Source organism: Thermobia domestica, chromosome 7, assembly GCF_964235325.1.
Source record: "Thermobia domestica chromosome 7, izTheDome1.hap1.1, whole genome shotgun sequence".
NCBI classification, from domain to species: domain Eukaryota; kingdom Metazoa; phylum Arthropoda; class Insecta; order Zygentoma; family Lepismatidae; genus Thermobia; species Thermobia domestica.
The window spans coordinates 76,513,279-76,532,470 of NC_137460.1; the positions used below are offsets into that span (position 1 = coordinate 76,513,279).

Here is a 19,192-nt window from a genome sequence, read left to right on the forward strand (position 1 = left end):
GGGGAAATAAAACGTCGTGCCCCCTCATACATTTTAAATTTTGTGACGTGGTTGCTCAAATTATTACTAAAGAAAGCACTTTAAACTAAGATGTGTAAAGTTACAACATTATGTAAGGGTGGCATATTCATTAATAATAATAATAATAATAATAATAATAATAATAATAATAATAATAATAATAATAATAATATATGAATGTCTTTGGAGAGCCGAAATTACGTGAGACGAACAATGATATGTAGAGGTTTAAGATGGGTGGTCATAGAGGAGGAAAAACCAGGATTTTTCTCTCTCTGACTCTCTAACGTTAAGATTATGTGCTGAAGGTAAGAAGCATCATCATTCTACAATAGGTTGCTTTTACGTAGAATATCTATTACTTGAGCTCCCCTCCTTCGGGCAACTTTGCTTATGTAGTAAATTCAAAACAATTTCAATTTAAGACAAATATTTATAGAGAAAATTAAACATTTAATAGGGAATTCTGTTATCAAAATATCCAAACACGTAGATAGAAGACTATCTAGTGAGAAACATTGTGAAACTATAAAATTCTCCAAATTAGAATTAACGTTTACTGGAAAACATTCGTTATGCATCAGTGAGCACAGGGGAAATAATTACGAATCTGTTTGCAAACAAAAATTAGAGACACTAATGCAAATGCGACGATATTTTTTTTTTTTTTTTTTTGGTATCGTCATGAGTTTTACACATATGTTACAATTTGATTCTTTCCCAAATAAAAAATAAATAAAATAACCTTAGTGATAAAAATGACAACAGTACTTCCACGGGATTCGAACCTTCTACCTTCGGTATACAAACTCGTTGCTTTACCTAACTGAGTTATTTGCTCTCTTACGTAAGCTGAACCTGTTCTACAGTAAAGACGATTTTTCATTACGATTGGGCTAAAAATTCGTCTTTTTCCATAGGTAATTTCCACTATTTGCACTATCTATACGTTAATACTTAGCATAGATTCATATATTTGGAGTTCGCTGATAATGCATATAATAAGACATACTAGAAATATTTCGTTAAAATTTTCGTTTGTAGATCTAATCCACGCTTCTCTCAATGACATAGATGTCGCTGCTTCGTGTTGAACTGCAGAATTCCCTCGCGTTCTTGAAAATTTCCCACTTTAGCAGAGTTGGTAATTCTCGAGATTTCTGTCGATTTAATGTTTTTTGCTTCTAATTTCTTTATTTTAAGCTAATATCTAACACAAATATTAAAAACGGGTTTGTTATTAATTTGTCCTGCTGGGGAAACCTTCCGAAATTTCGAACATATAAAGAAAACGGAGATATTTTCAAAAAACTTCAAAATAAAGAGACGCGTCATTTATTTTGCTCATGGTAGTACATATTAGATATGTTCCTCAGGGTGGACATAGACTGACTATCACTTGCCATCCATGTGATTTCTCTCTCAGATGTACATAAGGCACATACTGGATACATTTCCATGTACCTGAGGGAACATGATAGGCATATGCCTGCTATGTAATTGTGCTGTTAGGGTTAATGGTGTGAATATTCGTGATATGCCCTTTTCAAATACGCGAGGTTAATATCGTGTGATGTACAACGTTCATTTTCTCAGTATAAATGATTATTCCACGACAATAGGCATGGCTTTATGATGGACAATTTGGAAAGACGTTTGTTATTCAGTGCAATACCCATCAATTTTCAACATCTGACGAATAGAAGCTATTGGTGAGTACCAGCAGGCACGTAGCCAAGAGTGGGGTCCGGAGGGTCCGGACCCCCCATTCGAGATTAGAAATGAAAAAAATTAAGGAAGGATAAAACAAAATGACATGACAAAAAGAAGGATCAATGTTAAAAATTAAAAAGAAAACCACAGGAAGCTTTTGCTTGCTCTTTTTTTATGAGGAGATTTGTATTACTTGCAATATGGTGGCGAGGTAAGCGAGGTATTCTGGATGAGTCAGGGAATTTGAAATTTCAAGAAAAGTTATGGAATTCTCAGAATTCCTGCTACTAGTCAGGGAGATTTCAAGCTTTCGAAAGCATAAGTGCCGTTGTGTAATAGCGTGGACACTTTTAATCATTACTTTTCGTCATCGCATCCTTGCAGTATCAAACATGTTATTTTAAGGACAATTTTCTGTTGCTCCTTTAACCTGTCATTTGGAACCGACAGTAGTTGACGGAATAATAAAAACAAAAAATTATGTTGAAAGAAAGTTCTATTAGCATTTGATTCAACAGAGAAAGGAACGCATATATTGTAAAACTAATTGAATACAAACATGCTTTGCACAGGGGCTGTATTTGGAAGTCAACGCCTGTGGGAATATCACCATTGATCTCAGCGACCGCGAAAACTATGGATTTGATATTAATATCGATCATTTTGGACTATTTTTTACATGTCTCGGTATCCACCACCCGCTGACTCCCGGCCCGCATACTTGCAAGTCATCGCTAATGGAAGTATCACCATTGATTTCAGCGACCGCTAAAACTATAGATTTGATACTAATATCTGTCATTTTGGATTACTTTTATATGTCTTGGTATTTACCCCCCCCCCATCCGGTGACCCCTGGCCCGGAGCCGAATATCGTGAATTTGGAAGTTAATGCGACTGGAGTTTCAACATTGATTTCAGCGACCGCGAAAATATGAATTCGACACTAATAGCTCAAGTGGTAGAGCGTTGACTTCGCATTCGGGAGGTCGTGGCTTCGAATCCCGCTGCCTACCATCCTGACTGAGGTTTTCCAGGGTTTCCCTCAGCCCTACCAGGCAAATGGTCGATACCTTCCAAAATCCTTTCCATTGTTAATGTTGTTGGATATCCAATGTAAAATGGCCTCTGAGTTGTATCTGGTGATTGTTAAATAAATAAATAAATATCGGTCATTTTCTACTACTTTTACATGTCCTGGTAAACGCCCCCTGAGACCCCCCTGGTTCGAATTTCGACAAAAACGTTTAACTCTGGTCTGGAGCCTGGACCAAGGTATTCTTGACTAAAATTTGGTAACTCTCGGTCAATTTGTCTGGTTCCCAAGCCGGGTCCGGTAAACGCCCCCCTGAGACCCCACTGTTTCGAAATTTGAAAAAAAAAACGCTTCGTCTTGATCTCCTGGGCCAAGGTACCCCTAACCAAAATTTGGTAACTCTCGGTCCAATCGTCTGGTCCCCAGGTCGCACACAGACAGACAGACAGACAAACACACAAACAAACTCTTCATTTTATTTATATTAGAAGATAGTTTACAAGACAGTATTCAGTATGTACTTTTTATAATAATTGAGGTCATAACGAAAGGAAAATAGTTATATTTGAATAAACAGGAGAAGGGCGTAAATATTGCAAAATCTTTTTTTATTATTATTATTTTGCTCGAAATTTCTTCATAGTTTGTTATTAAAATACTTGCCAACATATCCTCATTTTATTGTCCTAACAAACCAATATATGTTGATAGTAAAGTAGTTTAGATTGATCGAGCTCCTCTCCTGGGCCTTTAGAATTTCATGTCACTCTCCCCCCCCCCCCCCGTTACGAAATTCTGGTTAAACGAACCAATATATGTTCCAGTAAAATAGTTTAGAGTGATCGAGCCCCTTTTGTGATGATCAAAGTATTTCATATCACGGACCCCCCTTCACGAAATCATGGCTACGTGCCTGGTACCAGTATTTCTTTTTCTTATTTTGGGCGTGTTCTCATACTTTTCCTGTTATTTTTGTTAAATATTTTTTAATTTTTAGCAAATATTTTTCATTTTTTAGCACATAAAACTCGGGCCTTACTTATAACAATCCTATTTCACTTTCCAATTTCAACCTTTGTGCTTGGAAAAATACAGTTGGTAGAAGGCGTATAGGTATAACTATTATTTTTAGCACTAAAACGAGTCAGCGGGAAATCCCCGAATCAACTGCAATAGGCAAGAAAATCATGCAATAATGCTTATCTAAAATACAGTTACAAAATCAATATACTAGATAGCCATTATTTGATTTTAAAAAGTGAAGAAGAAAGTAAGATAAAACTGTATCTGTTAAACACGTTGTGGAACACTCATATTCTGGCAACACGGATAATCATAAGTAAATACTACATCTGGCACTACTTTCGTATATCAAAAATGGCTATATCAATACTGAATGCCTTTAAATTATTATGGCAATGTATGTTTAGTCCTAGGTTATATAGAATTTATGGGAGTACGCAGGGAAATGTTCATTCAGAGGTAAGCTATTTTTTGAAGAATGTAATTCACTTCATCAGTGAATATGTTGTTTAATAACATTTGTGTGGAGTAATTTCCCACTGTAGTAATGAGTCATTTTCGATGTTTGAAGGTTGCATAAATAATATACCAGCCGATACTTTTGATTACAGACGATAGTTACGTAAATATGTTTGTCATATAGTAGCTGGAAGTTAATTATAGTGTCGAAGTTAACATAATTTTAACTGCACATCTAGTATCTTGTATAATGCTGTTTCACCTCAAAAAACTGTTGTAAGAAATGCAAATCAAGATTAACGTAATGTCTTGTATTTTTTGTGTGATACATCCGTTAAATAATGTTTAAAAAATGAGAGCATATTTTATGTCTTGTTTTACTTCCGTATTTACCTTGGCCTTGAGTGGTCAGTCTATATTGATTGGAATTTGAAATATCGTTACTACTATGGAATTTGAAATATCGCTGTTAGCTGTCTCTTCCTCCAAAAACGGAGCATGGCTTCAAGCCCTACCTTCTCACACACTCGGGCTACACCTTTCTAATGAGAGCTTTCGTATTGCTACAGCTCTGCGCTTAGGTGCTAATATTTGTGAGCCTCACTTTTGTCCTGCTTGCAACGCATATGTTGATAATAAAGGATTACATGGCCTTTCATGTAAAAAAAGTGCGGGAAGACAATCTCGACATCATATTGTAAACGACATTATTTGTAGAGCCCTCGTTTCAGCGGGAGTTCCTTCAATAAAAGAACCAAATGGTTGTTGCCGCTCTGATGGTAAAAGGCCTGATGGCATGACCTTGGTACCGTGGAAAAATGGAAAAGCACTAGTCTGGGATTTCACATGTTCCGATACGTTTGCTCCTTCCAACTTACCCCATTCTTCAATTCAGGCAGGTCTCGTCGCCGCTCACAGAGAATCAGACAAAAGACTAAAATACTCAAACCTATTGGACAAATATTGGTTTGTAACAGTAGCAATAGAAACCAGTGGGTCTTGGGGTCACGAAGGATTTAATTTAATTAATGAAGTTGGTCATCGAATAGCAATCAAAACTGGTGACCCCCGAGCTACTGCATTCCTTTTCCAACGTATCAGCATCGCCATCCAGCGCGGGAATGTGTCATCGATCTTAGGCACATTACCTCCTGGTAAAGAACTGGACGAGATTTTTCTTCTATAACACACAATAAGACGGAAGGAGACATATCCGAGGAGGCTGACAACCACTTTGACTATGTTCATGAAGAATGTTTTGAATCCAGTTTGGATAAATATACATTGTTGGAAGTCATGGCTAATACCGGGAACTGTATTAGATCGAATAGACTACAACATAGAACAAGTCCAAGTGCAGGTACAAGAAGGACTTCAGGAGCTGCAGAAAGCAGAGAAACATCAGAAAAGAAGTCGGAAAATGATGTGTGTTCTAGGAGTGGCAGCTTTTACAATCTTCTTGATGGTGCTGTTGATTGTGGTGAAATCTTAAAATGTTTTTATTTTACTAATTGTGCTTTGAACAAGACTGAAGAATAATTAGTTGAAATATATAAATTGTTCATTTCTCATAAGTGTATCATATAGTGTAAAAAGGAAATAAATCTGTTACTACTATGTGTGTGTGTTATTTGTTATGCTTCAGAAAGTATTTTTATTTTAATGCATATGAGAAAGCATTGTGCTTATATTTTAGGTGGGTCTAACAAACTGAGATACTGGTTGAGTTTCAGGAAGAATTACGGTTTATGCACGCACTTTTGGTGCACGGAATCCCTGGTTCGATTCCACTTCAAAATGTAGGCACCTGGCCGGCGAACGATTATTTCTGACAGCTCAGCTCGTGAGGGCGACTGAGGAGTGCGATGTTGCCATGTGCTTCTCGCGCAGGGGGAGAATCGTCTGCTTCTTCGTTGAGGGTGGGAGGGTGTGTGTGAAAGTTTGGCAATGTGCGGTGGTTACCATGGAGACGCGACAGGTTCTGAGCCTAAGGTTGTTTGACCTGCTGTCTTGTGCTCGACCGGCCATGTACTGACCTATATGGGGAACCTATGTTCTAGAACCTTTCCGGTAGGTGCACATCTCGTATAGCCTCAATGTTGACGCGAATCGCTAAACTTTAACAAATAACAACGATTACAATTTATGGCAAGCATAGCAGACGGTTCTGCCGAAAAGAAAATTTATAGGTACAATAGGACGTGAAAAAAATTTTTTGTGAAGGAATGAGAGTATGAATATAAGTAATACTGTTAGTGCACAACATATTAAAATGAATTTTGGGTGATAGTGAAAGTATTGTACGTGTAATTGTACTCTTCCACTATTCTCATTTATGCGTATACCGTCCGTCGCTGACGCGCCTGCTCTCTACGGACGCACCCCTTCGCTGTCGCTCGGTAGAGGTCTGCACGGGCTCGGGCGTAAATATTAAAATATACAACCATATTTCTCGGGCCTAACATTGTAAATGGGTCATTCCATGTGAAATCAACAAAGCCCACAACCCGACCATCTTAGATTTTTATCAAATTTTAGTATTTCGTAGGGATGGTCGAGATATGGAATTGTGCAAAGTTGTAGCTTCCTGTGTGACGAAGTTTCTGAATTATGGGGCCTCAAAAACACGAAAAAATCGCCCACTTTCGTACATACATGAAACTTTCGGACAACACTGCTCTTGATCTAATTGGCGTAGAGAGCTGATTCTTGTTTTGTTTGAAAGAGTATAAAATAAGCTTTCCAACGATATATCGCATGCCTAGTTTTGGAAGAATATCTATTTAAGGTCATCCAGTATGACCTTTTGACCTTGAACTTTTGAGGATGCATATCTTCGATTATTTTAAAACTCGCATATAATTTACACACAAGCTTACTCTATAACATAACGGAAATAGAAGTTGGGACAGTAATGGGAACTTTCAATAAAATTGTTTTTCTAGTAACAATTTGTTTGTACCAGACAGAATTGTAATGTATAAAGCAGTTTGCAACACTGCATTTAACGTACTAATAATAAAAAAAGCGATAGCTATCGTGTCCAAGCTGGAAAATAATTTGTTTTTTTAAAAAAATAACGTACCACGAAAGCCACAGGAGTGATGCATCCGCTTCGTATTTCTTATTAGTGACATTTTAAGTTCATATGTTTTATATTTTGCCTTGCCCAATCATATAATTGTTTTGGTGTTATTTTGTCACTATAAGGTCTTTTCAAACTTGCTCTTGCAGCAAGTCTCTTTCAAGTTTCCCGAGCCCATCACACGTACTTTTTCCATGTGCTTCAGCAAAAAAACATTCAACAGATACGGGAAAATCCCTTTAATGTATCTAATATTGATGAAGTTCTTGTGATTTTTGTAATGAGCTGCTGCTCCATCGCAGAAATAGAATAATTTTATTAAATTTTCAGAACCGAATTTCTCTCTCAAAAAGATAATAAGTATTTTCTGCAGTAGGTGCACTAAAATTGTATCATGTTTGAGACAGTCATATACGAAGATCACATTATCAGTTATAACTGTAGACGTGTGGGGATTTCTGGAGTATAAACAAAATAGTTGCTTGACCGTTATTCCAATGGAAACCTTCTGACGCTTCTAGGAAAACGAAAGAATAATTTTCTGCAAAATCGGAAAGAACAATGCACTGCTAATCAATAAATTTTTCTTTCAGATCCTTAAGATATGAAGATTGTTGATGAGTAAGTTCTTTTGCTTTATGAGCCATGTAGTTAGTGCAGTGAAATTCTTGCTGATGTTTTCTGACAGGTCAACTTTTTGGAAGTACAGTTAGCAATTTTACTTGCACACTTCTATCCGCTATTGGAATTTTTTCTTTCACCTGCTTTATAATTTCACTTTTTGCTGCATTTTGCTCCCCATACTCTGTAGAAATGTCTAATAATTTTGTGATCTTTTGGGCTGTGGTTCAGAGATTCTGACGCACTGCTCAATATCACTATTTCCAGCATCGGTGCTGCTAATCATCACATTCTCTGTTATTACAGGAGTCACACCCGCAGAAATCGCTGGATTCTTACGACAGGACTCACAAATTTTAAATCCATCTTTTAGCGATGAACACTTTGAAATAATCCACGGCAACATATCTCAAATTTCTTTTGACATTCCCATGACCTATATTAAATGCATTGCAGCAAACTGTCTTCTTGAATCTTGACGATGACATCATTCTGATATAATAATTCGTTAAATAAGACTGACCATTGTAACACTGACTTAACAGACACCACAATCAAGCTTCTGTTTTCAAGTACAAAGTCAGCACCAGCACATAAACACCTCAATCGTACATTTGAACATGTGGACTGTCCTCTATCAACACATTCCTCTAACTAACGTATCAACACCTCTCAATCTTCCAAACCTTTCTGTAGAAGATGACTGCGCAATCTATCATGCTGTTGTGCACTGCTACAGTGTTGCAAACTACTTCACACATTAAAACTCTGTCTAGTACAAACAAATTGTTACTAGAAAAACAATTTTATTGACAGTTCCCATTACTGTCCCAACTTCTATTTCCGTTATGTTATAGAGTAAGCTTGTGTGTAAATTATATGCGAGTTTTAAAATAATCGAAGATATGCATCCTCAAAAGTTCAAGGTCAAAAGGTCACACTGGGTGACCTTAAATAAATAATCTTCCAAAATTAGGCATGCGATATATCGTTAGAAAGCTTATTTTATACTCTTTCAAACAAAACAAGAATCAGCTTTCTACGCCAATTAGATCAAGAGCAGTGTTGTCCAAAAGTTTCGTGTATGTACCAAAGTGGGCGATTTTTTCGTATTTTTGAGCCCCCATAATTCAGAAACTTCGCCACACAGGAAGCTACAACTTTGCACAATTCCATATCTCGACCATCCCTACGAAATACTCAAGTTTGGTAAAAATCTAAGATGGTCGGGTCAGAAATCCCTGTTTAATTTGTTGATTTCACATGGAATGACCCAAATATACTGTACAACGATATATATTGCACCGTTCGTTTTGGAGAACATTTCAAGCATGACTGCAAAATTATATCTCTAATTGCTGTAAATGAAAATACAATTTTGCGTTAATTATTAAGTTTCCGTAATTCGAGGTCATTTGATTATCACATGAGCTCGGGCCTTAATGCTAAAACATATTTCGGACTCAGGTCGGGCCTCACATTGTATATTCACGGTCTCGGTCCGGGCTAAAAATTCCGGCCCGTGCAGACCTCTGCCGCTCGGGCCCTCCTGCTCTGACTCGGTTAGATAGCATTCGTGCTGTTTAGTGGCAACATAACACAAATTGATTCGTCTTTTATAGACTGTAGTTTTTATGCCATACTTTCACATTGAATTTATATTGAAATGAAATAATTGAGTTTTACGTCCCACGGTTATGCCGGTTAGGCTAAAGGAGACGGTGATGATGAGAGATAAGTGAAATGGTGGAATGAAGAAAGTGGGAGGAAACGGGAGAACCCCGAGAAAACCCACGAGCACGGTGTTTGTCCACCACAAAGTTCACTTGGCGGGGACTGGGATCGAACCCGGGACCCCAGGTACCAGAGGTGAACGCTCTACCACTGAGCCACCGCGCCCCCCTGAATTTATATTGAGTCCCCTCGTGCAGTCAATCTGCAAGTGGTAATGGAGCTCCTCATTTAGTGTACGCTCTGCTAAAAGAAATAGAGAGTTTTAACCTAACCTGCTTTAAATTTGGTAGAACCGTCTGCTCGAGTAATGCCTAAACAAATCATAACACTTGAAACAACCTGAACTATTAAGAGAATTTACTTTTTCTCGAGCTCGCTATAGCGTATAGGGCTAAGTTTAGAGATGCCCCTCCGTTTGTATGAAAATATGAAAATTTTACAGGAGAAATGAGGTAGGAAATGATGACCTGGAGTTCTTATGTGATGTTCAGGTGTGTAAGTTTGGCAGTAAAGTTATGTTTAATGCGAGAAAAGATGTGTATAAATGGGTACTATTTGTAAAATGCGGAAGATTTCGATCATTCAACAGCATGGTAGTTGTATAGGATGGCAAATCGGTGCGTTGAATGTGATATTTCCGCATTGAGTTTTACAGAATTATGTAAGAATTTAATGAAGAGAATTATTAATTTTTTGAGAACCACGGATTACTGAATTTAAGTGATAATTGAAGCTTCTATGAGAACCGGGTCTAGTCACTGTTCTAGTGTAAGTAAAGCCCTAACGGGTAACCTAATCTAAATTAACCTAACCTACCCTAACAATTTTTAATGTTTTAACTACTTTTTTGTTTGAAACTGGAGGGCCACCTCTAAACTTAAGCCACATGTTTTATTCTATTCTACTTTGATCTATCCTATATCTGAACTTATATTATATAATGGAAGCTGTGATATGTGATATGACAGTATGTGTAATGTCAGAATTTCTCAGCCTGTAGTGTGTACGACTTACGGCGATGATAATAATCAGTATGCTTTAGTGGTATGCCAGTGGAAAAGGTTAAGAATCTCTGGTTTATGTTAGTAAATAAGTCGCTGACGAACGTGAGGGGAGGGGATTCCCTTGGAAATCTTGGCTTTAATAAGAACTTACATATATTTGTGAATTAATTTAATAAATAGTGCATGTTTATAGAGCATTGAGCAATCGGTCGCCAATAGTTCGTAGTCGGGCGATAGCGTTTCTCCTTTACTTTGTTTGCCAAATTACAAATGGTGACCGAACTCTGACCTTAAAATTTCGTACCCTCTGCTACAAAGTACTGTTGTGTTTCGTCTTTCTTATCTTTAGATGCCTCTGCGTTTTAATTTTATTATTATTTTCCTTTTCTTACTATTTAGATGTAACAGTAACAGATACTGATTTTTTTTTTCATTTTTTTTCAGGGTTCATCTTATGAACCAGCTCATCTTGAAAGATGGGGTGATAGTATTATACATTCTGTAAGTAGCCTAGTAAATGAATTTATTATATATCGTATAATTCCTTTATTTGGTTATTGTGCTTTATTTACTATGGAAGCTGTTGGATACATATTTAATATTAGAATGAAATTATTTTTAGTTTGCATCCTGGACACGAGAATCACGACTTCTGTGGTCCCTTTATCAACGTATGTTATGCCGCTACACTGCACATTAAAGCGTGATTATAGGTTCTATCCATCTGTAAAAACCAATGAGAATGTTTTTTACATTTTTTTAAAAGGAAATTGATATCAAAATAAGATAGTGATTCTCATGTATAGGATGCAGGGTAAGAACATTTTGTCCAAAGTTTTATTTTTTTATTATTATTATTTGGTAATTCTCTTCAATATGGGGTATCACAAAACACAAATCTATGTTTTAAACACTCACCAACAAAAAGGATTGATTATCCATTTGAACCATTTTATGCAGAGATGCAAAAAGGTCGGCTTGTTTTTCTTTAGGTCATTTCTTTTTTAATCATCCGTGTTTTTCTTAGAGCTGAGTACTCTGGCTTTTAGCACATAAGTTATGTTTTTTAATATATCCGTCAGAGCGTACTTCCACATTTCCGTTATACTGTAGCTGTGCAATAATTAGGAATAATCTTCTGAATACACCCTTGAATACCATTTTGTACAAATAATCAGTTGTGGATGTAAAAACGTATATTTTTAGGGGGGAGGGGGTTCTTATTAATGTTTAGTTTTTCTAAAGATTCTTATTTTTTATTTTTAAGGGGAGCTTGAAGTTTATGAGTGAAAACGTAATTAATATTTCGTTTGTTTTAGAAATTCTGTAATTTCCGGGAACAGGCTTCAGTCCGAAATTCAACCCCCCTCCATAACCCCCGTTTGTAAATCCATCACTGCTGGCAGTTAGTAATAACAACGATTTAGAAACAATAAGAAAGGAAGTCGGCCAGAACTGACAGTACACGCACAATATCTACATTCACAGATGGAATTAAGAAAATTTTTTGTCAGAATGGTCCAATGCGGGATTGAATCCTGGAGTTCCCGATAGAAGCGCAAAAGCTAGCCACTTACTCATGTTTGTTTTGCAGTTATGCTTGACTTAAAGTATTCCATAGTTTTCTGCATGTAACAGTTTTCTTCTTCTGTTTTTGTATTTTGTAATTCAAAATAAATAAATAAAAATATATACCACAATGTATATGAAAGTTAAAGCTTACCCAAAACAAAGCTCTTGATGTGCAGCTTTTAAGCGTATTATATAAATGTAAACATTTCTCTCATGTTTTCCTTTAATCTTCTTTGTTTCAAAAAGAGGGTGTGGGATATCTTGAAGTAAAAATGCTACATACAATTTTGGTAGTTAGTTGTATTTTTTAAAAAAGTACTTCTTTCGGATATAGGAGGTTAAAAAATTCTTATTATATACATTGGTTAATCCTTTGGGATTCATAATGTAAATATGTTGAGAATTAAAATTATTTGAAATATCTTTTCGAAATTTATGGTTTATTTTTTAGGTTTTATATCGTTATCTGCATCAACCACTAACTGAATGACTTTTTGTGCTATATGTAATTTGTACCTTGCTAATATTGGATTGGTTTGAGTCCTGAATAGCGTAGTTAAAAGGGCTTTTAGTTGATTGAAAGTTTTCTGAGCTGGTGTCTCTGGCCATGTCAGTTTTTTTAATGCCTCGTATACAGTTGTTCCAATTATTGCCAGCAGTATCGAGATCTTCCTTTCTTGGTTGTTTGTTAGCTGCCATGTAAAATTCTTCGAAGCACTGCAAGTAATTTTGCAGGTTAGCTGTTTCTGTGTCTAAAGACGTAAAAGCTGATAAATATTTCGTTTTTAAATCATAGTTCCGTACTGTGCCACTTAAAAAAAAAAACGGAGTCGTAAATTGGATATAACTGTTTCGTGCTAAGGATTACTTTGCTTCTGAGTGAACATAATCACTGTATTAATAGACTTATTCTAAATCTTTCAACAAATTAAACTATTTTAACAAAAGAGACACTGACCAAAGCTTAAAATTTTATTTTAAATTATAATTTGTAACTGTTTCGGATATCTAGCATATCCTTCTTCAGACACGATCGAAATTAATGAAAATACAGACATATATATAAATGTTTAAAATAAAGTTTTAAGCTTTGGTCAGTGTCTCTTTTGTTAAAACAATTAATCCAAAGCCATGAATAGTCTTACTAAATTAAACTAATATTTAACAGGTAATCAAATAGACCTAGCCTACCTTACATCAGGTATTACATCAGATCATAGGCTAGCCCTTCGCACTCATCTAGTGGCTAAAAATGCACGCAGTCTTAGGTTTGATTTCCGTTGGGAGACCACAAAAATTAATTTACAATCATTCACTTCCATTAATTATGCATCTCCTTTTACCTAAAGGGCATAACCGTGAGACGTTGAACTATGTATATATATATATATGAGCTGTTGTGAATCAGTGAAGTTCTTATTCCTAGAATTAATGAACTAATATAAACTATGGTGCCACATAAATCCAACTTTTTCACCTCACCGATTTCATGGAGCTTTGCAAACTACAGTAGTATCGTGTGTGCCTAACTCTTTTGCAATGACAGGAATACTTTTCCGAGGATCTGCTATGAATATATTTTTGAGGAGTTCATCCGGACATGATATTAGTTTCAATTTTTTTTTTAATTTTTTATTTATTTATTTATTTATTTTTTTTTTTACCTGTCACCACTGTCTTCTATCAACGCTAGGTTTGCTGCTTTCTTCTTGCTCCCTGTGAGTGACTCTGGAATCCGAGCAGCAAACTGACGTCACAAGAGTATTCAGGTGGAAAATATTGCTTCATATGCATGTTGAGATTGAGATTTCAGAACGTTTAATCACCGCTGTGAACGCGGTAGGACGAAAAGGATAATGCTGAGAACTTAAAATCATGGCGTGTTCATGATTTAAAATGGTAATTAATATGCTCCGGTGAGTCGTCTTACTCCTCATTCCCAGCAATAGGCCAGGTTTATGTATGGTAGGCGTTCAAAATGGCTCCGGATTTGTACTTTCTACCGTTAAATGTGGCAGAAGTGCGATGCGCAATTTCATGATATTCCATTGGTTCCAGGGTTACTCTCAAGAGATAATTTACTACCGAAGATTATAAGGGAATATTAGATAACCAGGTGTATCCTGTGATATAGATGTTGTTCCTTAACAAAGATACAATCTTCCAAGAAAACAAATTATTAATGCATTGTCAATGCACAAATACACGCAGTTAGACATGTTTGATCGTATTTTAAGGAAAGTCAGGAAGAGCTTAAAAGGACTTATTCTGCCCCGCTCAGTCCCCCTACTTGAACATCGAAGTACAATTTTAGAGCAGCGAATCCGTTGCAAATTTTCTCCTCCATGATTTTTTAAAGCAAACCATCCATAGCCAGTTGTACTAACCGGGGTGAATTATTTGAATCATGCTGCGATCAAGTAAATATTTTGTTGCACCAAGCTCATTCAGTGTTTAACTTTATTCAACTAGGTGTTAAACCCAGATCATATTTGAATGGCCAATGACGGTGGAGTAGTATCCGTATCAAAGGATTGGTCCACGTACTATATATATATATTTTAAATCTCATTCTGTTATAAGGTTACCATACGTCCCCGGATTTTAAAACATAATTCGTATTCATTGAAAAACTCCGTTACCATGGTGTGGTAATTGTCTTCGAGTGATATTAGAATTCCCTTCTCATATTCAGAAAAAAATACTTGCCTGTGATGTATTAGTAGATAGCTATTACACAAAAGTATTCTTTCCCAGTCAGAACTATTGATCTAGCGTAATCGATCATGGGGTTGTCTTGAGAGAATCAGGGTCAGAAGATACAAAACGAATCAATCAGAAAACATGAACAAACTGTGGATTCAGTTAAATTCTAGTTGCCGAATCCCTGTTTTCAATGGTACGACGGAGAATCTGGATCTGGCTGGTAACGAAGACCACAATACCGCGATTAAGTTGAGGTTTGCTCAGTAGAACTTCGATATGATTTATCGACGGTGCGGGGCCGCGGTGGCTCAGTGGTAGAGCGTTCACCTCTGGTGCATGGGGTTCCGGGTTCGATCCCAGCCCCCGCCAAGTGAACTTTGTGGTGGACAAACACCGTGTGCGTGGGTTTTCTCGGGGCTCTCCCGTTTCCTCCCACTTTCTTCATTCCACCATTTCATGCATTACTCATCATCACCGTCTCCTTTACCCTAACCGGCATAACCGTGGGACGTAAAACTCATATATTTCATTTCATTTTTTATCGACGGTGCAGCTGGCCATGAGTGAGTTAGAGAGTTGAGACTCAGTAGATACAGTTTGATCTCAAAAGGATGTGTTTGAAAAGAACTTTGGACACATTGTTCAAGGATGGAAGTAGGTAATTTCTTTTTTTGTAGTATCAAGTCTGATATTTGGCTTACAAACCCCACCTCTGGTACGGAAGGTCCTTGATTTTATCCCAAGCCATGTGAGCTTGTGGTGGACAACACTCTATTCGTGTGATTTCTCAAGGTTCTCCCATTTTCTTCCACAGTCTGATTTTGCCAATTCTTACATAATCATTCACTTTCATCAATCATTCTTTAACCTAGAGGTTGTAAACTAGGTACGTTAAATTAGAGAATATTTATTTATTTATTTATTTCGTTATCTGTAAATATGTATACTATGTATTAATTGGGTACAAAATTGTTACTAATAATGTAATTTTGTTTTGTTTCAGTTGTATATAATGTTCAATGTTGGATTCTATACCTCACCCATAGTGGCTATCTTCTTATATAGGAAAGGTTATTTTGTTTACGATGGAATTGTCACAGTGGCAAGATTTTTGACTGGTGTGGGTATAATACTAGCTGCATCGTACTGCCTTCGAAGTATCGGAAGAGCCACCAATCCTACCTACGTCACGTTCCTAGAAGCGTTGGAAGCTGCAAAGAAGGATCTTAATAAAGACACAAAAGTGAGTTTTATTTTTTATTTTTATTTATTTTTTATTTTTTAAATTTTAATAGGTAAATAAGTTAAACTACTGGTGCACTTGTCCCCAACACGCTTGGTCCAGTGCTGCAAGTTGATTTGACCTAGACCTCGAAAAGGGACTTTCATTTACCTAGTAGAGCGATTTTTTAAAGATGAAACATTAACAGCTAACATCTTTTAAACCGTTGATTTCACGTTCTATTTTTTTACACTAATAAAAGCTAAAAAAATTTCAAATCGAGCGGGGTTCTGTTTGCATATAAATTACACGTGTTTGCCACACAACTTAGAACTCAAAAATAGTTCTAAGTGGATAATCAAAGTAAGTTTAATATAATTACGTAAAGATGATAATTGACGCGTTTAATCTAGTTGTTGAGACATAGTTGTAATTGGAGAATCAAAGTAAGTTGAACATATTTACTTAAGGACAGTAATTAACGCATTTTAATCTAATTACTAAAGAAATAAGTGGAACATTCATTTACTTCACGTATTAGATCTGCAGGAGTTTTCGTTTACAGTTTCAGCCACTTATTCTGTGCTGTTTTGATCAGGTTAGATTACTTATATGAAGATCGAGCTACCTTATAATATAAATATATTCTTCTTTTGGTATAAGATCTTTAAAATTAAAGAAGACTTCTTGGATGAACTGGTTGTTTATGTATTTTTTGACATCTATTTTTTAAATGAAATACTGTAGATTTAACAATACACTGACAGTTTCTCTTATGTACTACTTCTTTTCTTCATATAATTCAGTGTATAAGTTACTTCAAGGAAAGTAGGAGTGCCTAAAAGAGTCTCTCACATTGTTAGTATACACGGAAGAATCGTTAGTTCTACAGATCTTTCATAAAAAGAATCACTGAAAAAATATATAAACAATCAATTTGTCAAAGAGCCTTTTTCAGTTCTAGAACCATTGCACCAAAAGTAAAAAGTGTGTTTATAAAGTGATTCGATCTTCATGTGGGCTGCTTAACTGGGTGAACAAGACCACAATATAAGCGGTTGAAACTGTATAGGAAAACTCTTATAGATACAGTCAACAAAGTAAGTGTTTTGGTTTGTCTTTAACAACTAAGTTGAGCATAGGTTGTATGTAACACATTTTAACATTATTTCCTAATGTCGTTATTTCTATCTAGAAATATTCACTCTTAATTACATTAAACCTTTAACATACTAGGTTTGGCAGTGTTATTGAACTAGTGGAAGTTCTCTTTTAGAGAGTACTGGAACATTTTGTTGAGCTTAAAAGGACTTTTAGTTGCGGAAAAGTTACGACGCTAACTTGCCTAATCAAAGTATGTATGTTCAACTGGATGACGTGTTTTTATTGCTTTGGGTTTCAGTGCCATTACTTTTGGCTGTGTAGATTTGAGGTTTGTACCTTTTTAAGTCAAGTAGGTTTATGATGGTGGGTCAGCACTGAAAACTTTGTTCAAATACCTGGTAATCTAATCCGGAACAACGCGCGTCCACCATCTGGTTACTCTTAACTTCACTTAACGGGAACGAGTTGGAATGATGAGGCATGCGTACTTACTTCTACTGGATCTAAAACTCAACGATACATTGAACCTGTTGTACACCAAAGGTTTACTCATTCTAAAATGTCGTTATGTTGTTTCAGACGTCTCTTAAGTTTAAATTATTCGAGGGCTAGAAACATTTAAACTAGTTGTCTTATGGAAATTTGTATGTAAGTAAGTGTAATGTAGAGAGGTTATTAAGTAAGAGCCCAATTACTGCACATTTGACAGCTTACAAAGAACAGTTCTACTGAAGAAAGAAAGAAAAACTGACCACTACCTAGATGAACCACTTACGTTTATCTCCAGCTATGTACAAATGTACAACAATGGCTTTAGGAACCTTGATAATTAATTACTTCGAGCTACCGAATGCCACAAAATTCTACAGATTATTTGTAAAATTTCTGTAGTTCCTTCATTTACGTTTCATAGGAGAATAGGAAAGTGGGTCAAATAATCAAAACAACACCAAGCCTGCACTTCGAGGTTTGTTTTGCATCTATGTCAGTGATTTTAAATTCTGTTAAGTATCAACACATGAAAAAGATGAATTCCAAAAATTAACGAATTGGTTGAGCAAAACTGGAAATATATGTATAGTTTGTATACTGCTTGTGGGGCACACATGAACCATGATAATTTGTTTTAAGGAAATTGTAATTTATTTAGAAATTCATTTCCTAATCTAAAACTTACTATTTTTCAGAGAGCGTTGTCCAAATTTGATTTTGAATTTTATGCATGGCCAGTTGAATTCAACGTTACTGACATTGAAAGGTAAGCATTTCCTTTCTCTTGTGTCCAAATGAAACATAGATGAATTGGAAAATGAAACTAAATATTTATTTTTTATGTCGTATGGGTATGACTTGTAGGCTAAAAAAAAGACGGATAATTAATGTAAGTTATTGATTAAGAATTGGTGAAATATGAATGTGGAAGGAAACTGAGGAACTCCAAGAGAACTCATCAGTTAGCGTACTCACCTTTGGCTTAGGAGACCAGGGTTCGATTCCCAGTGGGAGCTCATATGGTTCGGACTTCACGTTAATCAGTGGGTCCATGTCTCATATAGCCTCGCTGCTAAAAGGGACGTAAAACTTAAAATCAACTCAACTCCAAAACAACTTACGGTCACGATGTTGCTCGCCACATTCATATGGTGTGGGATGAACAAGGGACCGCTTGCACCAGAGGTGAGCCCTTTCCACTGAATCACCGTGTTCCAAAGACATATTGGAGTTTCGTGAACTTTTTAGTCGCAGAGCGTACTCTACAATCAACAGTAAAAGCGTTTACTTCTCACTGCATGTGTACCTTTATCAATAATAAATGGTTATTTTGAGATAATTTTTCACTCAGTAATTTATTTTTATATGAAAGAACTCTGTACCAAAACTGATTCTGTCGT

The 19,192-nt window shown here is 36.1% G+C and overlaps 1 protein-coding gene across 3 annotated transcripts in view; it reads left to right on the forward strand.

The window, feature by feature from the left end:
* The window catches only part of LOC145690207 (phosphatidylserine lipase ABHD16A), a 162,309-nt gene that overhangs the window by 33,365 nt on the left and 109,752 nt on the right, over positions 1–19,192 (forward strand). For 2 of the 3 annotated variants that reach the window (XM_081764876.1, XM_081764875.1), the window contains exons 1-4: positions 4,097–4,252; positions 11,141–11,197; positions 15,978–16,217; positions 18,488–18,558. In XM_081764876.1, the coding sequence (XP_081621002.1) occupies positions 4,148–4,252; positions 11,141–11,197; positions 15,978–16,217; positions 18,488–18,558 (473 nt within the window). In that variant the 5' untranslated portion in view covers positions 4,097–4,147. Of the gene's footprint in view, positions 1–4,096; positions 4,253–11,140; positions 11,198–15,977; positions 16,218–18,487; positions 18,559–19,192 lie in introns of those variants that run through there. The other variant, XM_081764877.1, reaches the window with a different exon arrangement.